General features: G+C 54.4%; 1 protein-coding gene across 5 annotated transcripts; it reads left to right on the top strand.

The window, feature by feature from the left end:
• Positions 1 to 128: 128 nt before the first annotated feature.
• On the top strand, positions 129 to 21,416 carry FBF1 (Fas binding factor 1). Of its 5 annotated transcripts, none has more exons than XM_041726603.1 (30): positions 129 to 561; positions 657 to 720; positions 1,898 to 1,925; positions 2,746 to 2,787; positions 4,411 to 4,504; positions 5,446 to 5,506; positions 6,046 to 6,096; positions 7,459 to 7,600; positions 8,100 to 8,177; positions 8,916 to 9,035; positions 9,332 to 9,470; positions 9,605 to 9,738; positions 10,322 to 10,421; positions 11,466 to 11,948; positions 13,023 to 13,121; positions 13,449 to 13,537; positions 13,694 to 13,752; positions 14,535 to 14,690; positions 14,806 to 14,906; positions 15,037 to 15,243; positions 15,947 to 16,054; positions 16,140 to 16,279; positions 16,366 to 16,484; positions 17,304 to 17,426; positions 17,501 to 17,686; positions 18,148 to 18,324; positions 18,415 to 18,552; positions 18,643 to 18,760; positions 19,510 to 19,619; positions 20,154 to 21,416. In XM_041726603.1, exons 2-30 carry the CDS (start codon positions 682 to 684, stop codon positions 20,235 to 20,237), a joined length of 3,525 nt encoding a protein of 1,174 aa, XP_041582537.1. In that variant the 5' UTR covers positions 129 to 561; positions 657 to 681; the 3' UTR covers positions 20,238 to 21,416. The 5 variants fall into 5 exon arrangements, with proteins under 5 accessions (XP_041582537.1, XP_041582538.1, XP_041582539.1 ...); XM_041726604.1 differs by having other exon boundaries at positions 137 to 561; positions 11,469 to 11,948; XM_041726605.1 differs by having other exon boundaries at positions 137 to 561; positions 21,147 to 21,416.
• Positions 21,417 to 21,805: the final 389 nt, after the last annotated feature.

Below are 21,805 nucleotides of genomic sequence, written 5' to 3'. Positions count from 1 at the left end.
GGAAATGTAGTTTATCTCGGCGTCCCCTGTTCCCTAAGCCCCGGCTAGTGAACGGACAGAGGACTACAACTCCCAGGATGCCTCGCGCCTGGCCTTTCTCTTCCAGTCCGGCCAGTGAGAGGTTGGCGTCCGCGGGGCTCCGGGGCGGGAGGCCGGCCGGTGCGAGCTGGGCTCGAGGGGGGTCTCGACCAGCGGCGATGGCTGGGACAGGTCCCAGCGGCTGCGCCTCCGCGGGGAATGGCGCGTAACCCGGGGGGTTTCAGGGGCCGGGAAGACAGTAGGCCGCGTCGGGGTTGAGCTGGGACGGGCGTGCGGAGCGGGTGGCGCAGGGAGGGGCGCGGAGTCTCCGGCCCGAGTGGGTGATTCGGCGGGGCCCTTGTTAGGGATCTTTAAATGCCTGGCACGGAGTTGGCTCTGCAGGTGCGATGACGCGATGGTACTTTGTGGCACTTTGGCCTTTGCAGACTTCTCAGAGATTCCCCCGTCCTGGGACTCCAGGACGGAATCCCCTGGAGAGGCAGAAGCTATGATGTGCTAGAAGACAAAACGTGTTTGGCGCAGGTCGTGAAAATTGCCTTTACAAAGAAAGAGAAACACAAACATCCGGAGTGGCCAGTGCACAGTAATCCCAGATGAATTTTGCATTCTATTAACAGGACCTGCAACGCCAGACAAATAGAGATGATCCCCTCTGACTCCTTTCTTCCAAGGCTTGGGAAGGTGGGTCTTGGTAATGCCCAGGTGAGGGAAGGAGAGAGTGACACTCGGAGTGAAACACTTGGCTGTTAATGGATTAAGTCGGATTTGCAGTTAACGTGAAGGGAAAAATTTCCACAGTCTGTGAATAGTGTCAAGGAGTAACCAGTGCTCACGTCCACTCTTTGTGCTGAATGCACAAATGTAGTCATGGGTGTTGCCTGGGAATGGGTATTGGCCAATAGTGCCAGGCACCCACCTCCTTTCTCAGATGGGTACCTACCATCTCCTGCATCCTCTTTCAGGGGAAGAGATGGGGACCCCTGCATTCTATGTGAGTAATCTCCAGGGCTCAGAAAGCTCACTAGGTCACCCAGAGCACGTTGCTTCTCATCTAAGTAGCTTTTTTTCCCTATAAGGAATTTTTATTGATGGAACTAGATTTTAACCTCTTGAATGGGTAGAGTCAGAGAAGCCTTGATGGGCCTTGGACGCAAGCACTGTTAAAGCGACATCACTTTTAAGCACCCAGTTGAATTTTCTTCGTTAGTGAGGATGAGCCTGATGTGGGCAGAATTCAAATGAGCTGGACAGCGCTGTGAACAAGCTACAAGCAGCTCCCATAGCCTCGAGATGGTAGGCAGAATGCACACTCTCCCCTCTACTTCCACCTCCAAGATCTCAACTGTGTGGAGCACTTTAGGGGCTGGGTGACAAGGACCAGGATATGGTCCCCAGAGAAGAATGATGGGAGGTAGAATTGATACCAAACTTATTAAGAGATGAGCAAGCCTTCTGAGCCTCCGAATGGCCAGCCAGAAGCATTTTTAAGTGTCTCTTGCTGGTGTTGAGAAGTCAGGGATACAGAAGAGGGGAAAAAAATCTACCCAGTCATGTTACATCCTACCCAGGAGGGTTTGCATGTGGCATCTGGAAATCAGGGAAGAGGAGAGACTTCTGCCTACCGGATGGCACCAACAGTGGCATCCATTGCTGATTAGTGGTGGCTGTTTCCATGGTCTGAATGAATCTATTCTCAGAAACCCTGGGAAAGTATAAAGAGCTTCTGTCTCTAAATGCCATTGGTTCTCCTTTTCCTCTGGCGACTTGGCAAAAGGCAAAACAATTTATTCCGTATTCTCGGTTTCAGCCACATTCACTGCTTTGATTTTGTTAATGTGATTTGTTTTTCCAATTTTAGGCACCAAAGACCAAGAAGGGATTGAAAGGTGAGTGGAAAAATGGAACATCACCCGTAACCCAAAAATAATTCCCAACCTTTCATCCAAAAATAACTAGACATGTCTGTATCTAAATGTTTTTGATGTGAGTCTTGTCGGTTTCCCCATGATTGCACAGGAAGCTTAGATCTTCTAGGGAACTCCCTGTGCTGCCTATTGGCCCTCAGAGAAATCCAGAAATAGGGCTGGGGCTTGGAGAAAAAGTCTTTGTCGGGCTCTGTAGCCAGAAGTACGTGGTTGGTGTTAAGGCTAATAAAGACTTAAATAAGGTTTAAGCTTAAATAAGGTTTAAGCTGGATGCAAGAATAATTTAGTACTTGTACTTTGGGTTTCCCCCACGGGCCCCCTTTGGAAAGTGGCCAAGGAGATGTACCTCCAGACCCATTCTGGGGCAGGGAGAAGTCTCAGATGAAAGGACACGAGGAAGCCATTGGTGTGAAAGAAGCTTGTGTATGCCTAGTAGTGTTGGACACTTTTCCCAAAGAAGTACATGGGGCTTTATTCAGAGTCTGGAAGACTGTCATGTTGGCCCGTAGAATGTAGGCTGTCCTGAAGATCCTCACCATCATCCTTTGAGAAAGTTATCTTCAATTTCTACCCTGGGGTCTTTCAACAAGGTATTATGATCTGTTGCCAGAGAGCTGGGAAATGTGTCGTGGCCACTGAAGAGAAAACGGGGCCCCAGTCCCAGCATCTGAGCGCTCTAATGTTGAGGAGTCTGGAATTGGGATGAGGTCTCAAGACGTGAGGCATGTTAAGGACATTCTTCCTTCTTCCTAAAGTCTTGACAGTTCCTTTTCTGTTCCAGGCTCCATTGATGATGTCCTCAGTGACCTCTTAGGGGATGAGCGTAAGTGCCCCTTCTCCAGAATCCCCTGAATTAGGCTTGTTCTTTTTTTTTTTTAAGATTTATTTATTTATTTGAGGGGGGGCGGAGAAGCAGAGAGAGAATCCCTAGTAGACCTCCCAGTGAATGCAGAGCCTGACTCAGGACTCCAGCTCATGACCCCAAGGTCATGACCTGAACCTAAATCAAGAGTCAAACGCTTAACCAGCTGAGCCACCCTTGTGCCCTTCTTTCTTTCTTTTTTTATTGAAATCTAATTCACACAAAATTCACTCTTTTCAAGTGTACAGTTTGCTGGCTTTTAGTATGTTCACGAAGTTACACAACTATCACCACAGTCTAATTCCAGAACAGTTTCATCACTCCCTAAGAAAACTCTGAGCCCATTAGCAGTGACTCCTATTCTCCCCTCCCCCAACCCTAGACAGCCACTTCCTCCCTCTGCTTCCCGTGTGTTTGCCTGTTGTAGACGTGTTGTGTAAGATGGAATTATGTACTACGTGGCTTTTGCATCTGGCCTCAGTCACTCACTGTGGTGTGTTCCCATCATCCACGCTGTGCCGTTCCTTCCTTCCTTCCTTCCTATGACTGGACGCTGTTCCGGTGTGGGGATGGACCATGTTTTGCTGATCCACTCATCAGGTGGTAGACACCTGAGTGGTTTCCACATTTGGGCCAGACTGTTATGAATGATGCTCTTAGGAACAACCAGGTCCACGTTTTTGTGTGGCCGTATGTTTTCAGTTCTGGGGGGATGGTGAGGAATGGAATTACCTATATGGTAACTCTGTGTCTAACTTTTTGAGGCACCACCAGGCTATTTTCCACAGCAACTGTACCATTTTGCATTCCCGCCCACAGTGGATGAGGGTTCCAGTTTCTCCACATCCCTGCGAACACTTGCTAATTTCCTGTCTTTTTGATTATGCCCATCCTGGTGCGTAGACAGTTGCATCTCATGGTAGCCCTTTTTTTTTTCTCAAAATTAAATTTAATTAGTTAACATGTAGTGTGTTATTAGTTTCTGAGGTAGAGATCAGTGATTCATCAGTCTTATTTAACACCCAGCACTCATTCCATCACGTGGCCTCCTTAACACCCACACCCAGTGACCCCATCCCTCTACCCCCCTTCCCCTCTCATTGCAGTTTTGTTGTGCATTTCCCTAATGACTAATGATGCTGAGCATCTTTTTCATGGGTTTATCAGCCATTTGTGTCTCTTCTTTGGAGAAAGATCTATTCAGATCCTTTTTTAAGCTGAGTTATCCTTTTACTGTTGAGTTGTAAGAGTTTCATATGTTCTGGACACTAGTCCTTTACGCTCTGTGTCCACGTCTGCTGTATTGAGGAGGGGGCTTCCGGGTTGTAGAGAGCTCACTGGGGACAGCCAGGCTGAGGATACCCACCCACCCAATCCCGCCTGGCCCCGAAGAACTCACGGAGCCAAAGCCTTGGGTTCCAACTGAGAGCTTTGGGTGATGGAAGTGCTTCATGGGGTTGGGCCCTTTGTTTGGCCCCAGCTGGAGATGTTTCTTAAAGAGCTTGGTGGGGAATTTCAGTCCTTTTCATCTGCCTCCAGTTCGCTAGCCAAATGGCATCATTTCTGTTTTCTTTTTTTTTCCAGTGACACTACCAGAGGAGCCTGTTAAACTGGCTTCACGTTCCCGAGATGCCCAAGGCATAGCCCAGGCTCTCCCTTCTTCCAGGGCTAGAACGAAGTAAGAACAAGACTGGCCTGGGTGACTGTGACCCCTTCAGCCCAAATGCTCTTGCCTCCGCACCCCCAATTTCCTCTTGTGCTCCCTGTTTCTCTCGCTGGTTCTTCTTCCCTTCCCTCCGTTCCTGGCCTGTGAAGGAACCTGAGGGGTGGAAAGAGAACTGACCAGGGGTCAGAAGTCCTGGCTGCTGGTCCTACATCCACTGCTCACTGTGTGATCTTGGGTGATTCCTGAACCTCTCTGAGCCTTGATGTTCTTATCCTCAGATTAAGAGGATTGGCCTAGATTGGTGGCTTTCTGATCGTTCTCTTTTTTTAAGATTTTTTTTAACTTCTTTTTTTGTGAGAGAGAAAGAGAGACAGCATGAGTAGCAGAGCGAAGGAACCTAGCAGGAACCAACGCAGGCAGGGCTTAATCCCAGGACCTCAGGATCATACCTGGGCTGAAGGCAGACACTTAACAAACGGAGCCACCCAGGTGCCCCTCAGATTGTTCTTCTAAAGTGCTCCTGACAGTTGAGAGATAAGAGGCGGTTTTGTGAGCTCTCCGACTCCCCACTTTCACCTTGGCCAGTGCAGTTCTGTTTTACTCTCTGGTCTGTTGTTTTTAGCAATTGTTTTTCCATCTTGTGGCTATTCTCTTTTTTTGAAATACAGTTGACATCCAGCATTAAGGTGGTCTTAAGCGTACCACACAGTAATTGGATAGGTCTATAGTTATGCTGTGATCACCATAAGTGTTAAACAGATTGTTTTTCACGGGGCTTTACTGCTTTAGAAAATTGAAAATCTCTGCATTAGGCGTCCTGTGACATTCCTTCGAACAACTCTGTCCCATTTCCCTGGAGAAGTCTCCCAGGTTCGCTGGGCTCTAAGCCACCTTCCTTTTTTGGAATCAGTGCCCCCAGGGTGCAGGTGGGTGCCAATTGTGCCTCTTCATAGGTCCCTCCTGGAAGACTATGCCTTCAGCACCACCCCAGGCCTGACGGGACTTGATGCTGAGGTGAGCCTGGTCCACCTTCCTTCCTGCCCTCTGCTTATCCCCAGAAACAATGAAATGGGGGTGGTAGCTGGGAGGTTGCTCACAACAAAGGTTTAGAAGTCTCTGCAAAGCCAGTGTTCTTAAAATAATACCCAAGGGCTGCCAAGTGGACCCAAAGTGGACTCCATGTGCTTTTCCTTCCTGCCAATGAGATGAGCTAGAAAGTAGAGCCCCCAGCAAGTGTTAGAGCCTCATGTGTCCCCTGGTACTGTGCTGGTAATCAGCTCCCCTGCCATCCAGTGATGGCGGCATAGCGATGGCCTATGATGGAAGGGTCCTTTCTGGTTAAGAGGGGCAGAAGATGGCAGCGCTTTCTGGGTCTCTATGCGTGGTAGCTTTGACTTCTGATGATACTTAAGTCCCAGATGAAGGCAGGACCTCCTCCTTGTGCCTCACTGGCTGAGCTGCCGTCTGCCCTCCTGGTAGCAAGGTAACAGGAGCTAGAGCCCTGAGCTTTGTTGGGCCTCAGCTAACGTGTTCTTACCCTCCCGTGGACATAGGTGTCTGACGTCTCAGATGCAGACCCACAGAACTTGCTCCAGACTCTGAAGGTACTGACCCAGCTTGCATAGTTCTGGGAGCAGGGGCGGGTGGCAGGAATGCTCTGTGTCAAGCATTCTTCTCCCCCACATTTTCCCCTTTACAATTTGTGTTTCTGGGCTCTTCGTAGTCAAGAGTGGCACTCATCCACGAGCTGCCACCCTTCATGTCCCTGTGGCTAGAAATCCATATTCCTGGTGTAGAGAGATGCATCCACCCGGAGACACAGTCATGCACCAGGCCCCTAGTGCAGTGAGGCTGGCTCCCACTCAAAGCCACCACAACCATCGAGGGGAAAGGAGAGACTATCTCCTCTAAAGTAGCTTCTTAACCATTTTCTGGGTTTCTCTCCACATCCCCTGCCAAGTCCCCTCAGTCCAGCTGTGCTCTCATTTGGATCAAGCCCCAAGCTAAGCTTGGCAATGGAATTTTAAGACATAAATTCTGTACGGTTTATAAGCTAATCCCCCAGGACTCAGGTGGCCTAGCTGGGGTCTGAAACCTTAGGTCACCTTTGCTCCCCCCGCCCTTCCGTCCAGCGGCACCCTCCTGCCCAACATCCTGCCTCTCGTCCCTTTTGTTAACCCATGGTCCCAGGCCGAGGCTGAGTGCTTGCTTCCAGCCCTAGGGCGGAAAGGAGGGCTAAAGAGTTGGAGCTTTCTTGGCTCCATATTCAGCCTCTCTAACCTCATCTTGAAATCACTCTTCCCCCCAGGGCCCAACCACTGGCACCCCCAGCCACAACCCTCAAGTCCTCTGATTCAGCTGCTGGTGGTTACTTTGAGTCTCACTCCAGAACCATGAGCTAGGCCCCTACCCCCAGCTCGCTCTGTTTCCCTGTGGTCTAGTTGTCTTTCCCACTCCTCATTTCCCTTGGTTCTCCACACTTCTGCCCCTGAGGTGCCAGGCGTCCTAAGTCCTCATCTCCTGATGAGGATCCGCATTTGGCAAGTCTGTACTGGGTGCCTTCCTCTACTGGCTGGGTTCTGGACCCTTCTTGCAGCCCGGCAGCGGTCCCTCTGGGAGTTTTCAATCCCAGGATCCTGCTGTTTTCTTCCCGCCATAGAGCTTCACTGCCTACTAAGCCTGTGCGAGAAGCTTTGGTGACCAGGTTTTAGTGAACCTGCTAGTAAGCGATGGTTGGGGAGCCATCCGAGCTTACCTGAGACTGAGCCAGTGGAGACTTTGTGCTTTGGCCTGGCCTCTCACTTTGTTCTGTAACTCTGTCAGGATCAGTTCCCCAGACCAAATCCCCATTTGTCCCCTGTGAAGTATGGAGGCAGGATCACCACCAGGCTGCTCGGAGCACAGGGGCGTTTAGCATCACTAGCTGAGCACCTGTAAGGACGTCTCCCTCCCTCCCACTTTTCCAGGATCTGGATGACATGGATGCCGATCTATTAGGTTTGAAGAAGTCTAATCTGACCTCTAACAGAAGAGCTGCAAAGGGTTCTGGGAAAGAAGAGCTGCCCAGTCATCCCAAACCTGCCAGTATATTGACAGCCAGTGAGAAAGGTGAGTGGGAGAGAGTTCGTCAAGTCCAGGGACACTCTGGGGACAGGGAGAATAGTCAGAAGGTAGCTCTCATTCCTGCAGGTTTTCTCTGTCTAGGGTGGAGAGGCCATTTGAGAGTTTGTGACTGGGGAGGGGACAGCATCCTCCCTTCCTAGTGTGGGTCCAGTTCCTCTAAGCTCCACATGGCAGCTCCCGGAGAAACCCTTTGAGTTAAACTGAGGGATTTAGGGGGAGCCTGTGGACCTCCCAAGTCCATGACTGTGTTTAGAGTAACATGTGACTGGGGGGCAGGAGGAGACTCCAGACCACATTTCCCTGCCAGAAGCCTGTGTGAGAACCAGGGAGGTGTCAACCCATCCCACCTCTATCTCCATGGCCACAAGCTCTCAGCCCCCCAGGGAGAAGCACAAGCCATTCCAGGGTCTCAGTCATGGTGTGGCAGGACCTTAGCTGGGAGAGGCCCAGGCCCGTGACCTTGCCTTCTGTTTGCTTCTTGCAGGTGATGCCACTCCTGCCAAGAAGCCCCCTCCCTCTCCCAACAACTTTGGGCATCAGAACAGAAAGTTTTCCTTCAAAGGTACCACAGGCCCAACCGTCATGCTTCTGGGACACTTTAGTTTTGAGGGTGGAGGAGCCTGGGTAATGCTCACTTGCTTGCCCAAGGTCAGGTTGCCATGTGTGTCAGAGGAGGAACAGACATCTGGTGCCACCAGTTTAGCTCCTCAGGAATTCATAGAGGGACTGATGTGTTGGCGGGGAGATTTGGGTAACTTATTTGTAGGAACTCTGTTTTTTTTTTTTTTTAATTTTATTTTTTTAAGATTTATTTATCCATTTATGATAGAGAGAGAGAGAGAGAGAGGCAGAGACACAGGCAGAGGAACAAGCAGGCTCCATGCTGGGAGCCCCACACGAGACTCGATCCCGGGACTCCAGGATCGCGCCCTGGGCCAAAGGGAGGCGCTAAATCGCTGAGCCACCCAGGGATCCCCTTATTTGTAGGAACTTTGAAGCCAATTTATAAGCTATAAGAATTCCCTTCCCTCTTCCAAATACATGAATGTTTTACTTCACTTCTGATGCCTGATGGACATTTCCAGAAGGCTGTGCAGACAGCAGAGTCTGGAGGCCCATAGGCAGGCCCAGGGCCGCTCTCCGGCTCCCTGTCTCCTTGCCAAGGCTGCTCTGTGTCCTCTCGATGCTCAGTTGCCTGTTCATGTATTCGAGTAGCTAGAAATCTCCACTGGACCACACAGGGCTTGTTTTCCTGACCAAAGTATGCAGTCTGACCTGTGCTTTCCCTTTTGGCCCTGAGACTTGGAAGACCCCTTGGCGGGACTTCTCTCTGATGATGAGGAAGGGATCACCAAGAAGCCACCTGGGGCAGCGAGTAAAGTGGCTTCTGAAAAGAGCCCAGCCCCAGTCAGAGGTCAAGGTAGGGAGGATGAGCATGTCATTCGTTCTGGGCAGATGCAGTTGGCACAACCAGAGACTCAACCCGGCAGGTACTACAAGTCCCAGATCCCTGACCAAGAGATTCCCAGTGTCTCAGAACAGGGGGTGGGGCGGGGGGAGTCCAGTCCTGTGGGCAGACCAGACATGTGTGCTTCCTGCTGCCACAGCCAGGGGTCCGGGTCTCGGAGAAGCACCCCCCCAAACCCCACCCGTTTAGACACCACAGTTGAGGGCATTGTGGGCTGTGGGCATTGCGCCTGGTGTTCTGTCTTCTAGGTCCATCTATGCCTCTAACTCCCGGGGACACCCCGGTCCGAAAGAGAGAAGAAGTGCTATTTGATGAGGAGGATGATGTCATGGCCACCCTGGGGTTTGCAGACAGCCCCACGGCAGACAGGAGGCAGATGGGCGACCAGTAAGGGTCCTTATGGGTGAAGAAACCTGGCCATACAGCTGCTCCAGGTCCAGGGAAGAGCTAGAGGGCGGGCACAGTGAGGCCCCGCAGGAGCACCTGCCGTTCACATGTACCTGTGTGTGTCCCTCCTGCAGGGAAGGGCCCCGTTCTGCTCGCTCCAGGCTGGATGAGCTGCTGGGTCTGGGCACTGCCACCAAACTCCTGGCCCGCCCAGGTACTGGGGAGCGTAGAGAATTCAGGCTGGACAAGAAGTACCAGAGGCCACAGGGTGAGGAAGCTTGCAGGGCAGGGGAGGTGAGGTGAGGGGCTCCCAGACCACGTTTCTACCAGAACCCCTAATAAATAAGCTTACATCACAACACACATTATCGCAACTGAGATAAAAGTGTCACAAAACGATAATTACCATGTTCGATATTCTGTTACTTTGTATTTATGTGCTGTTGGATTTTTAAAAACATTGGTTGTGACTCAATAAATTGGTTTCTTGACCGGCTGGTAGGTCACAGTTTGAAAAAGGTCACTCTAGACCGGCGTTTCTCAAAGTGTCAGCCCACGGGCCATCTGTTGAGAATCGTTCTCATGGCACACACAGCTCCCCAGGCCTCATCTACAGGATGTCTGGGGCAGGACCCCACCAGGGCATTTTTCACAGCTCCCAGATGATGCCCAGAGTGCTGGGTCCTAAAACATCGAGCTCCCACCAGCATGGCACCCCTGCTTCCCCCAGAGCAGCTTCACCTTTATTTACGTGCTGACACATCAAGCTACCAGTTTGGGTTTTTTCAACAGAGTTCTACAGCCACAAGTCTGACTCCCTTGCTCTTGATCATGGGATTCTTCCTTTACAGACAAAGAAGATCCCTGGAGTGATGAAGACTTCACCTTCGGGGACTACCAGCCCACCGTGGGCTCCTGTGAGGGCCGGCAGTGTCGCCGGCAGTCGGTCAGGTAAGCGGGGCCTGCAGGGAGGCTGGCCTTGGGAGGCGCGTGCCCACCAGGAAGGAAGAGGTGCCCCAGCCTCCCCATCCCCATCCTGCCGACAGTTTGTTTGGGAACCACACATATGGGGCCTAAGGGTGGTGCAGGTGCAGGAGGAGGGTGGTGGCACAGTCCTGCCCTTCCAGGCTGATTTCCTTCCAGCCACCTTGGAAGGAAAAGGGGGAGGTAGCCCCAGCCCCACTGGGAACCCCTAAAGCCCTAAGCTGCAGAGGTCAGCCGATCTCCCTGAGGAATGTTGGGTCCCAGTGTAGCGAGACCATGAGCCTTCAGTGGCTTCTCCGCACCATGTTCCCCAGGAATGGGCCTGGGATCCAGCATGGTGCCTGCTGGCGGGCTCATCCCTGAGTGCAGCAAAACATCAGGTTAGCGGATAGGATTTTCTGAAGTTGGGAGTTTTTCTCCCAGTCAATATTTGGAAATAGTTTCAAGCCGATAGAAAAGTTGTAAGGATGGTGCAAAGAACTCCCTCCAGCCCTTGGCCCAGAATCTGCGGTTGTTGATATTATGCCATGTTGGCCTTATCAGCCTTTCTATCTCAATAACCCTACATGCACATTGGCATTTGTTCCAGTCCTGGTGTGTTCTTGCACCTTGGAACCTGCGGCCAGTGGCCAGCAGCACTTCTAGATAGCAGCTAAATAAACAGGTAACACTGTTGATAGAAAACCTAAAACTACTCGATCCAACTGATTTTTCTCTGGGCGTGCGCACCCGTGGTTGTAATTCGGTGCTGTTAGCTACGGATAGGATGGTCACCTGTTCACGTGGTGGAATTCAAGGTGCCTGTGTTTGCTGGCCGCTGCTCTGCCGCCCGAGCTGGTGTGGGCACTGTGCTCGCTGGGTGTCAGGCTGGCTGCGCAGAGCCCTGGGCACCTCTGACTCCTTAGTGCGGGCCTCGTAGTCACCCCAAGCAGTGGAGGGAGAGGCTGGTCAGGGGGATGTTTGGAAGGCCTCTTTGCCCTGCCTTAGACCCCCCTCCTCTCTATCTTAAAGTAGGTTCCTAGAAGAAGGTGGCGCAGACCCCAAGGGAGAACCAGGCTCAAAACAGAGCACCCTAGCGGCCTCCAGCCCCATCCACCCTAAGAAGGGAGGAGCTGACTGGTTGGGCCTCAAGGATGAGGACCTGCTCCCTCCCTCTCCCACCGGAGAGGCAGAGGCGCAGAAGGGAGGCTCAGCACTCTCCACATCCTCTGTGCTCCCTCCCAAGACTCAGCACTCTGCCCCAGGCCGGCACTCTACCTCCCCTGGACTGCCCTCCTCTTCTTCGGGGGCCAAGCTACCAACTGGGGGTGCAGATATCCTTGCCAAAGCCAGTCAGGCCTCCAATCTGGGAGCTTCTGAGGAGAAAGAGGAAGAGGATTGGCTGAGTCATGCCTTGTCTCGGAAGAAGTCCCAGGATCTGGCCAGAGAGGAACACAGTGAGGCCTCTAAAGGCCAGAATCTGGTGGGGGCAGGAGGCAGCCCCCCTGCCAGCAGGTACGGGTTGGGGCTGCTATCTAGGGCAGGGAGGGCAAGGCCAGAACATGAGGGGCCATCTCCATGCCTCATTTAGGAGTGCCAGCCTATACCGCCTCTTAGCTATGCCTCTCTACCTCTCTGGACAGAGAGTGTCTGGCTCCCCACCCTGGCCCAGGTGCAGACAGGAGGGGATCTGGAGGCTGTAGACAACCCTGAATGTCATGTGGACAAGGGCTGACTTGATCAGCCGGGGACAGAGGGCACCCTTATGTGATGAAGCACAGTCATCCTGGTGCCTTAGAGCAAGGGCCTTGCCCACAGTGCCCTTGGGGTCACAAAAGACCCAGCACCCAAATTATTGGTGCCTCTGCTGGCCTGAGCTACCTACAGTACATGACACATGCTCATGCTTTGGGGGAGTATTAGAGAAGACAGTGGCTAAGAGGCAACTCCTAGGGAAAACCACTGTGAGGCAATCCTGTGGGGCAGGACACCAAGTGGCCTCTGAGGGTAAGAGGGCAAAAGGGACTAGAAAGACTGGGATTGTTCAGAGGAAGTGGCAAGATGCCAGGTGGCCAGAGCGAGAAAGAGGTGAAGTAGGCAATTGTGTGATAGGCCAGGGACATCACCCAGCCCCAAGGGTGGTGTGAATGAGGAGGGTAGTGTTGACCTCCATCTGAAACTAAGTGGAAGGCTTCCCTTTGGCCCTGAGAGTCCGTGGTGGAAACCACGGACTGGAGAAAAGAATCCAGAGGGAACTGGACCTGGCAGGAGAGTGAGCAGAGCCCCAGTCTAACTCAGCAAAGCTATGTGGGCCAGAACAAGGCCTTGAACTGAATTCTGGTATCTGTAAGGTGTGGATTGTCATTCCTTGGGCTGTCAGCAGATGGTCAGTGCCCCTCCACTGTGCCCTGGTGGGTACTGGAAGGCCAGGGGTTCAAACTTGGGAGGAGAAGTCCCAGGACGGGATGATGGGAACAGGCTGAGGGGAGGAATGGTGAGCAACTTCATGCTCAGGCCTTGTCCCCACCCAGCTATGGTGAGCCCGACCTGAACCTTCTGCTACCTTTGCTTTAACATTTACTTCCTCAGCCAACCTGTTACCAGCGCGCAGGAGTTCGAGCAGGCAGCCACTGGAGAGCCCTCAGGAACAACAGCACAGAAGCCACCTACAAGGCCCACCACCTCGGGGTGAGAGGCGGGGTTGGGCCTGCGTGGGCCTCCTTCCTTAGAGATGATGGGCAGCTGTGCTGGGCTCTGACCTGATCAGTTTGGTATATGGTATTTGATACCTTGTGTCGGGCCCATGACTATGGGGACCTAAAGCCGGGCCCCATCTCCCTTTACCCAACCAAGACCTCACTCTTAGTGAACAGCCAGCCACCAGGCCTTTCCAGTCAACTACCTGTACCTGTTTTCCTTTCCTGCCCATGCCAACCCTCCTCTTTTCTGCCTGTGTTCCTCACAGGAGGCTATTCACCTTGCCACCACTGACTCCCCAAATCTCTGTGTCCTTAGGTCCCCTGTGACTTGGAACCGGGCTGCCTCGACCCTCCCTGTAGGTGACCCAAAGAAGGGAACAGCCCTTGGAGACCTCTCCAGTGCTGGTTTGTTTCCTACTTTGTTTGATGCTTTACCTCTGGGTGGGGAAGAGGCACTTTGAGCTTCCTTTGGGGTCCTGGAAGGTGAGTAGAGCTGGACTCCCAAACACACAAGAGGTGCTCTTCGGGCCTCCTGCTCATTTCTCTGTCGTTGATTTTCAGAGCCCGCAGCTGGTCTCCCGAGGTCCCAGGAGCCCAAAGGGCCTTCTCTGCCCACCCAGGTAGGCAGGGTGGACAGACAGGAATGGGCCTCAGGCCCATGGAGCAAATCTCCCGTGCTCAGAGGCAACAGCTATAGTTTGACCCAATAGCCTACGGGGAGTCATGTGTCAGGATATCTGACAGCACTTCCCCCAGCACTTCCCTCAACTTCTAGCCTTGCCATTCTCCGGCAGAGTCATAGTAATTTATCAACTCTGGGAGGGAATTAGAGGTGGCATCCACAGGGGAGCATGGAGCCAGGAATGGTCAGAAAGTAGGGCTGCAGATGTCCCGTCATTCTGTCTAGAAAGCTGCCTCCATACTTGCTGTCCACTGTTTGCCAGCTGTGGAAGGTAGCCAGTCACGCCTGAGCCCAGCAGTGAGGAGGCCACAGAGACATATCCCCAGGAACCCAGAAGCACCTTTGGAGGTGGTAGGGGGTGGGCAACCTGCAGGAAGCAGAGTAGCACCCAACATTTGGTCTGGAGGCCTGGCAGGAGGACACTACTGTCACAGCTGAGATGCTGCTGGGGCTCTGCGGCTGGTCCAGGGATCTGGAACACCTGCTGGGAAGATGTTCTGAGGGGGGAGTGGAGACTCATTCTAACCAGACTCAGTGGGGAGGTACAACAGTTGCATGACTCCAAGGCCTCGTCCTTGGCCTCTTGGTGTCACGTCTCTGTCCCCATCTGCAGCCACAGGTCAGGTGCAGGGCCTGGGAGGTCCAGTGAGCTAAGGGCCAAAGGTAGCTGAGCTTCGCTGAGTCCCTGTCCCCTGGGACATCTCCCACCCTCTCCTGCAGCCTCTGCTCCCGGAGGCCCTGGTGCAGAGCCTGTTGCCAGGCACAGAATACCAGAGACAGCTCCTGGCCGCACAGGTGCAGCTTCAGAGTGGCACTACTGAGCTCCAGGCTGACCTTCTGCAGAGTCAGGCCCGGCTGGCAGAGCTGGAGGCCCAGGTGAAGGGCAGAGGAGCCCCGGGCTGGGGTGCAAAGCTGAGACGGGAAGGTCTCCCTCTGAGGGCCCGAAGGCTTCCCCAGGGAGCCCCCCTTGCCACCCTCCCACCGTCTCCAGGTGCGGAAGCTTGAGCTAGAGCGGGCGCAGCACCAGCTGCTGCTGGAGAGCTTGCAGCAGCGGCACCAGGCTGACCTAGAGCTCATCGAGAGTGCTCACAGGTACCCCCCAACTCCTCCCATCTGGGTTTCCCAGGCCTCAGGGCCTGCCCTAGCCAACGTGCTCCGAGAGGCTCTTTAGGTATCTCACCTCACTCACCCTCTGAGCCCTACAACTGTGTTTTGTTGGCAGAAGCCGAATAAAGGTGCTAGAAACATCATACCAGCAACGGGAAGAGCGGCTACGGAGGGAGCATGAGGAGCTGTCAGCCCGGTATCTGTCTCACTGCCAAGAAGCTGAGCAAGCCCACGCCGAGCTCACAGCCCAGCACCAGCGTCGCTTGGCGGCTGCCATGCAAGAGAAGGACCAGGAGATGGAGCGGCTTCGGGAGCTGCAGCGGTGAGGGCGAGCCCCAGGGCAGGCAGGCAGGGGGAGCTGGTTTGGAGGATGGCCAGAGGAAGTCCGTTACCCGGAGACCCCCCAAGCCGTGGCTCAGCAACTGAGGCGTGACCCCTTCCCTTCCATGTGAGGACGAAGGCCAAGCACACTAACCCACCCACCCCCCTTTGAGTGGAGGGCCCATACTCCTCCAACAGCAGGGCAGGGGTCCCTGGCTGTTTAGGTTAATCCCGGCATCTCAAGGACCTAACTCAACACAGGTCAAGTCCTTTACCCACTGACGCTCTCCAGTCTAGTGACTAGATCGACCTTGGAAAGGGTTTGCACTTTTGCGCTTGGTGAGTCCATCTGATTGCCTTTCTAGATGAGAATGGAACTAAGAACAGGTACATAAGGGAGCCAGTCGATGTGTGCAGAGCAGATTTTTTAACACTTCCCGGATTGGCCAGACAGAAGAGGCTGTCCACACACCCGTCTTTCCTACTGTGTAAAACATCCTTTGCTAAATAACAGAAGGAGTTTCCCCGTTAGAGTGGATGTGACATTGAGGCCCCAAGACACATAAGGATGAGGAGCCAAGGAAGCAGAGGCAGTGCCTGGAGGAGAGAGGGAGGAGGAGGAGAGACGCCAGGAGCGCTGATGGCTGAGCCCTCTGGCACGGCTCTGCATACATGCTCACTGCGCCGCCCCCCACTGCTCTCAGGGCCTCCATCCTGGAGATGCGCAAGGACCACGAGGAGCAGCTGCAGCGGATGAAGCTGCTGAAGGACTGCGAGATCGACGCGGTCACCAGCGCCACCTCCCACACGCGGTATGTGCGGCATCCAGGCCCTGCCCACCCGAGGGGCAGACCCACGGCCCAGGGCCAGGCTGACCCAGTACCCGCACCCACCCAGATCCCTGAACGGCATCATCGAGCAGATGGAGAAGTTCTCCAGCAGCCTGCACGAGCTCTCCTCCCGCGTGGAGGCCTCGCACCTCACCACCACCCAGGAACGGGAGCTCGGGCTCCGGCAACATGACCAGCAGCTCCGAGGTACCGGGTGGGCCCCAGGTCCTGCCCCTGCACCCCCATCGCACTAGAACAGTGGGTGGGTGCTGAGTGCCCCATGGCCCCCCCAGTGCTGCAGGAGAGGCTGGGCCAGCAGCAGCGGGACATGGAGGAGGAGCGGAGCCGGTTCCAGGAGGTCATCGGGAAGATGGAGGCGCGCCTGAACGAGCAGAGCCGGCTACTGGAGCAGGTGGGCCATCCTCCTGCCGGCAGGGCCTGTCTCCCCAGCACCCCAGGGGTGCCGCCAGGGCTCTCCTTTCCACGCGTCCTCCCCACCTTGCCTGGGTCTGTCACGTTCATCCATCCCCCGAAGCCAATGTCTGCTGAGCTCTAAGAGCTGCACGTTTCAAGTCCTGTATATCTTTTGTATAGAAGAGCAAGCACCATTCTCTAAAAAAGTCATTCCTTTTCTTTCCTTTGTACTAGATTATAACGTGATACATTATATTGAAAAAATTAAAATATGATTAGCAACAAAGGAGCAAATTAAAATTACCCACTAGCCAGAGATAGCCACTGGGGACCTCCCATCCCTCCCATAGACATACTGACCTGGTGTGTTTGTTTCATGAACCATACATACTCAGTTATTTGGTAACTATTTAGGCCCCTGTCTCGGGCCATGCTTGTGTGTCCCCTAGTCCCCTGGCATACACTGTGTCACACCTGCCCTGGCACACTTGCCTGCTTGGTGGACGGGAGACAGGCAGGCAGAGTGCAATAGCTGGCACTCTGGGGAGTGGGGCCGTCCGTGGCTGTGCTCCGGCCCTGTGAGGGCTATTTCTGCACCACTAGAACCTTGAGGCACTTCCTCCCCAGTGGCTGGGCCCTGGCAGCCCTGCTCAGCACCTCTCCTTCCGTACCTCTCTGGAGGCTTTTGTGGCCCAGTGTGGGAGAGGCGGGCGGGTTGGCCCAGCTCCCCAGGGCATAGTCAGACCTGACCGGGGCGCAGAGGGTGCAGGTGGAGCTTCGAGGACACATGCATCCTTAGCCCTCACCTGGCCCCCAGGAGCGATGGCGGGTGAATGCCGAGCAGTCCAGAGTTGAGTCCACGCAGCGCGCTCTGGAAGAGCAGAGGAAGGTCATGGTCCAGCAGATCGCCATGGAGCGGGAGGAGCTGGAGAAGGCCAAGGTGAGTGCAGCCACGTGTGACCCCTGCCGTAAGCCTAAAGCTGCTCACTGTGTGACCTCACCTCCTTGTCCCAGAGCGCCTTGCTGGAGGAGCAGAAGTCTGTCATGCACAAGTGTGGGGAAGAGCGGCGGCGCCTTGCAGCCGAGTGGGCCGAATTCTATGCACAGCAAAAGCTGAGTAAGGAACGGGCCGAGCGTGAGGCAGAGAGGGCACTGCAGGTGGACACCCAGCGGGAGGGCACCCTCATCAGCCTGGCCAAGGTAGGGCCCAGAGCCTCCAGGGCAGCGGGGTGTTCAGCAGCCCTGCCCTTTCCTTCCCTGGCTCTTGCTGCTCCTCCATCACGATGCGTTTGCTTAGTAAAGAGTCTAGAGATAACAAGAGTATAGAAATGAAAACAAGAATCATATAATGATAACTTCTTTGATTGTCCTAGTGCTTTATACACGTGCTCTCATTCAATCGTCATCACATTCTCTGACTTAGATATTCTAGAAATGAGGAAGCTGGGGTTTAGAGGAGTTGAGCGTCGGGTGAGGGGCAGCCCTGAGGCTCGGTCCCCAACTCCCTGACCCATCCTTGGACCCCTTGCCTCATTCCCCCCACCCCCCGAGTCAGGGTGGATCGGAGCCACGGAACCAAGGCAGGGTAGGCCAGTTGAGGCAGGGGGGAGTGGTTTGCTTTTGGAGGGGAGACTGCAGCCAAGTCTTCGCTGTCTCTCCAGGAGCAAGCTGAGCTAAAGATCAGGGCCAGTGAGCTCCGAGCCAAGGAGGAGCAGCTGGCAGCCGAGAGGGAAGCCCTGGAGCGGGAGCGACAGGAGCTGCGGCTGGAGAAGGAGAGGGTCAGCACTGCTGCCCTGCGCACCAGGCTCCGCGCTGAGGAGGTGGAGAGCATGAGCCAGGTGCCAGGCAGCTCGGCTTGGGGGGCAGAGGGCACACATGACCGGGCACCCACCCCAGCCAGCCCAGCTGACACTGCAACCTCTCTGCAGGTCGCCTCAGAGAAGTTCGAGGAGGGGCAGCGGGCCTTGTGTGAGGCCCGGCAGGTGCAGCAGCAGCAGCAGGCTCGACTGCAGCTGGTACAGCAGCAGCAGGAGCACCTACGACAGCAGGAGCAACACATGCACCAGGCAAGGCTCTTCCCAGCTCCCGCCACCCCCACAACCTCCCCCAGTTGCCCGCCCCCACAGCCACATCCTCCTCTCTGGGGTTGGGGACAGGAGCATCTGAGTCTGGCTCACCAGAGGCTGCGGCTGGACCGCATCCGACAGGACCTGCCCTCCAGCCCCATGGTGCTCCTCCCCAAGGCCCAGGGCCCTGCAGCCTCCTGCCTGAGTGGTAAGTAGCTTTCCAAGGACAAGGATGGGATGTGGGCCGGGCTGGCCTGATGGGGGCAGTGCCAGGGGTGGCTCCCCTCCACTGCAGTTAGGGGCTGTGAGAGTCTACTCTCTGGTCCCTTGTTACACCGAGTCACGCGTGTTCCTTAGGGAAACCCGACTAAGAGATAAGGGAGAGGAAAGCTGCTTTGTAAAGTGTCACTCTCGACCTCACTCTCTAGAGAAAACCACTTTTAACGTGTTGGTGCTTAGCATTCTATGCAGCGTGTGTATTTAAAAAAAAAAAAAAAAAAACTGAGATTAAAAAAAAAAAAAACCTGAGATCATCTCATGTTTTCTACCTTGATTTTTTTCATTCAGAAATTTACGTATCAAACAGGTTTTCCCATCTGTAACGAAGCATTTAACCGTAATTCTTAATCAGCATCATTGTCCATTATGTTCCATGCTTTTATTGATTCCCTACTGAGTGGTTTTTTGTCACTAAGATAAACACCCCAGTGGAAATGTTGGTACATACACCCCTATACCTGTGCCTGATTATTTCCCTTGAATAAATTCCTAGAATTGGACTTGCCAGGTAAGATCCCATGAGCATTTTCAAAGGCTTTTAAGAGTTGGTGGAAGCGCCCAGAAGGTCGGCACAGTGGTTGCCACCCATGGTAGTGAGAAGGCTGTGGGGAGGAAGCTGCAGCTGTTCTGCTGTCCCACTGACGCCACAGCCCCTGACTTTCTCCTTGACCTTTGCAGCCATCGTGGCCCCCACTCCCACCGTCCCCCAGGGCATCCAGCCACCCACCGGCCTGGGCCCCTCACATCTCCACGCCAAGCTGGTGCTGCTAAAGCACACAGCAGAGCAGGTGAGTGTCCCGAGCAGAAGCCAGTCCCAGCCTGAGCCGCCCACACTGCCTGGGCCCCGGGCTCCTCTGCCCACACTGGCGGGAGGCAGGAAGGACCACCCCAGGATAATAGTGCAGATTTCCCAGTGAGCCAACTGAGACCTGTCCTCCAGGCCTGGTTCTGTGGGCCGCAGCTTGCACCCATCCATCTTGACTGAACCTCACGGTAGCCCTGCGACCCAAATAATAGCTTCATTTACGGAGCACTTCCTGCATTCCAGGCTCCATTCCAGGCTCCGTGCTGGAAGCTGTCAGTGTGGTGCCAGCCTCCCCCCAATCCCCCACCAGCCCTATAGGCAGGTAATGCTATGGTCTCCAATGTATGGTCTCCAATGCTATGGTGAAGTCATGCGCCGATAGGGGTCTCACTTCATTGCAGGAGTAAGTGCAGAGGGGGGCCCAGAGTAAGGGGTCTTATGAGCCAGCATCCCTGTTCACAGAAGTGGGTACAGGAGGGGGCCAGGGGTGACTGCTCACCCAGGTGTGCCTTTCCAGGACCGTGACTTCTTGGAGAATGAACAGTTCTTCCTGGAGACCCTGAAAAAAGCCTCCTACAACATGACATCCCATTCAGCCTGAAGGGTGCCACTGGCTCCTCAGCAGAGGCCTCCAACCCTGCAAGGCTCTCCCACCAGCCGACTGGCTGCTGGCCCCGAGGAGGGGGTGCCCGAGGAAAGCTCTACAGCGCACAGGGCCTGATTCCAGTTCCTCCTGGGGACAGGGTGCAAGTGCCTCCTGCATGCTCCAGCCTCTAGGGCCTAAGGAGCAGTGGCCTCTGGGGAGATGTGATGCTGAGAGTGTCTCAGCCCCAGGAAACTACCAGCCACAGCTTCGTTCTCCAACATCCCAGCTCAGATCCATCCCCCAGACTCCCAGCTCAGATCCGAGGGTCTGATGGCCCTGTGGACCCCTCCCCTCCTCAGCAGGCAGAGGGTTTGGGGATATTCTCACCTGAGCCTCTTCTGAGGCAGGGGGTCTTCTTGAGAGATGCTGCTCCTGCCCTCCATCCTGAGAGGCCAAGAGAGACAGCACAGGCTCTCCTCCCTAACTGGGACATAGAGTCAGCACATGTTTTGAAGTGCCTTCTATGCTCCTGACCAAGGAGGCGGGCGGTATGGTGGGGGCAGGAAGGGCACCGTGCCCAGCCAGGTTTTCCCGTGCCATCTTGTGCTCTCAGGTTGACTGGCATAAACTCCCTGCCTCATTCCCAGCTGCCTGAGGCCCTGACCAGCCCCGCACGAACACTGGCCTGTCACTTCTTGTGATTAGGGCTTCCTGGAGGCAGGACTGAGACTGACTTAGGGTGTGGGGAGGGACCAGAGAGAGGCCTCTCTGTCCTGTTCACCTGATATGAGGCCACAGCAGATGGGAACAAAGACAAGGGAGTGAGGGCCCCTGCCCCAGGAGAGTAGACTGTATGGGGAACCCCACGGGGCCTAATCCAGGCTGCCCACCCCTAGGAAGGCACCTTTGCACTTTTCCCTGCAGGGGCGCCAGGAGGGGGGCGGAGGCTTGTTCCAGCAAACCCGAGACAGATGGACTCCACTAGCATGACCATGGTTACTCTTGAAGCGGCTTCCCTCAGCCAGTGACTGGTTACCTTCCACTGGAGGACAAAGGGCAGAGGAGGACAAGGCTGAGAGGGTATCAGCAGGCGCAGTTTCTCTCCTCCTTCAGAACAGCCTTTAGAAGGATCTTCATTTACCAACAAGTTCTAGCCTTCACCTTGGACCCATTAAACTGCTATATTCCTAATGACTGAATTGTTACAATTTGCCATGACTCCCGAGGGTTTATACTTATTTCTTAGTAGTGTTCACTCTCTAGCGCTGTTACTTGCTCTAAAGCTGGCTGGTGCTGGGACCTTCCTGAGTCTATACCCTCACTGGCTGTCTCACAACCAGGAGGAGGGTATGACGACGAGCCCTACCTCACCCAGGAAGGGACAGAGGCTCAGGGAGATTAAATCATCTGCCCTATGTGACAGCAAATAGCAGAGCCTTCTCCTTGAGCAGATTCCAAAGCCCTAGGCGCTCAGCCACCTCATTCCACTGTCTCCTTCTAGAAGAGCACGCTGCACAAAGTGCTATCATGAGGTACGAGATCTCCAAGCTGCTGCTCGGGATGGTGCCTACACTGAGGAGGGA

This window comes from Vulpes lagopus, chromosome 12 (assembly GCF_018345385.1).
Source record: "Vulpes lagopus strain Blue_001 chromosome 12, ASM1834538v1, whole genome shotgun sequence".
Lineage (NCBI taxonomy): Eukaryota > Metazoa > Chordata > Mammalia > Carnivora > Canidae > Vulpes > Vulpes lagopus.
The sequence above is the reverse complement of the archived record's forward strand: the minus strand, read 5'-3'. Positions and strand labels throughout refer to the sequence as shown.

Bases quoted from the DNA above. Each gene is read 5' to 3' on its own strand.
- FBF1 (XM_041726603.1), top strand. From the start codon at position 682: ATGATCCCCTCTGACTCCTTTCTTCCAAGGCTTGGGAAG. The intron at 9,036-9,331 runs GTAGGGAGGATG...TCTGTCTTCTAG, and splicing joins AGCCCCAGTCAGAGGTCAAG to GTCCATCTATGCCTCTAACT. The intron at 18,325-18,414 runs GTGCCAGGCAGC...ACCTCTCTGCAG, and splicing joins AGGTGGAGAGCATGAGCCAG to GTCGCCTCAGAGAAGTTCGA.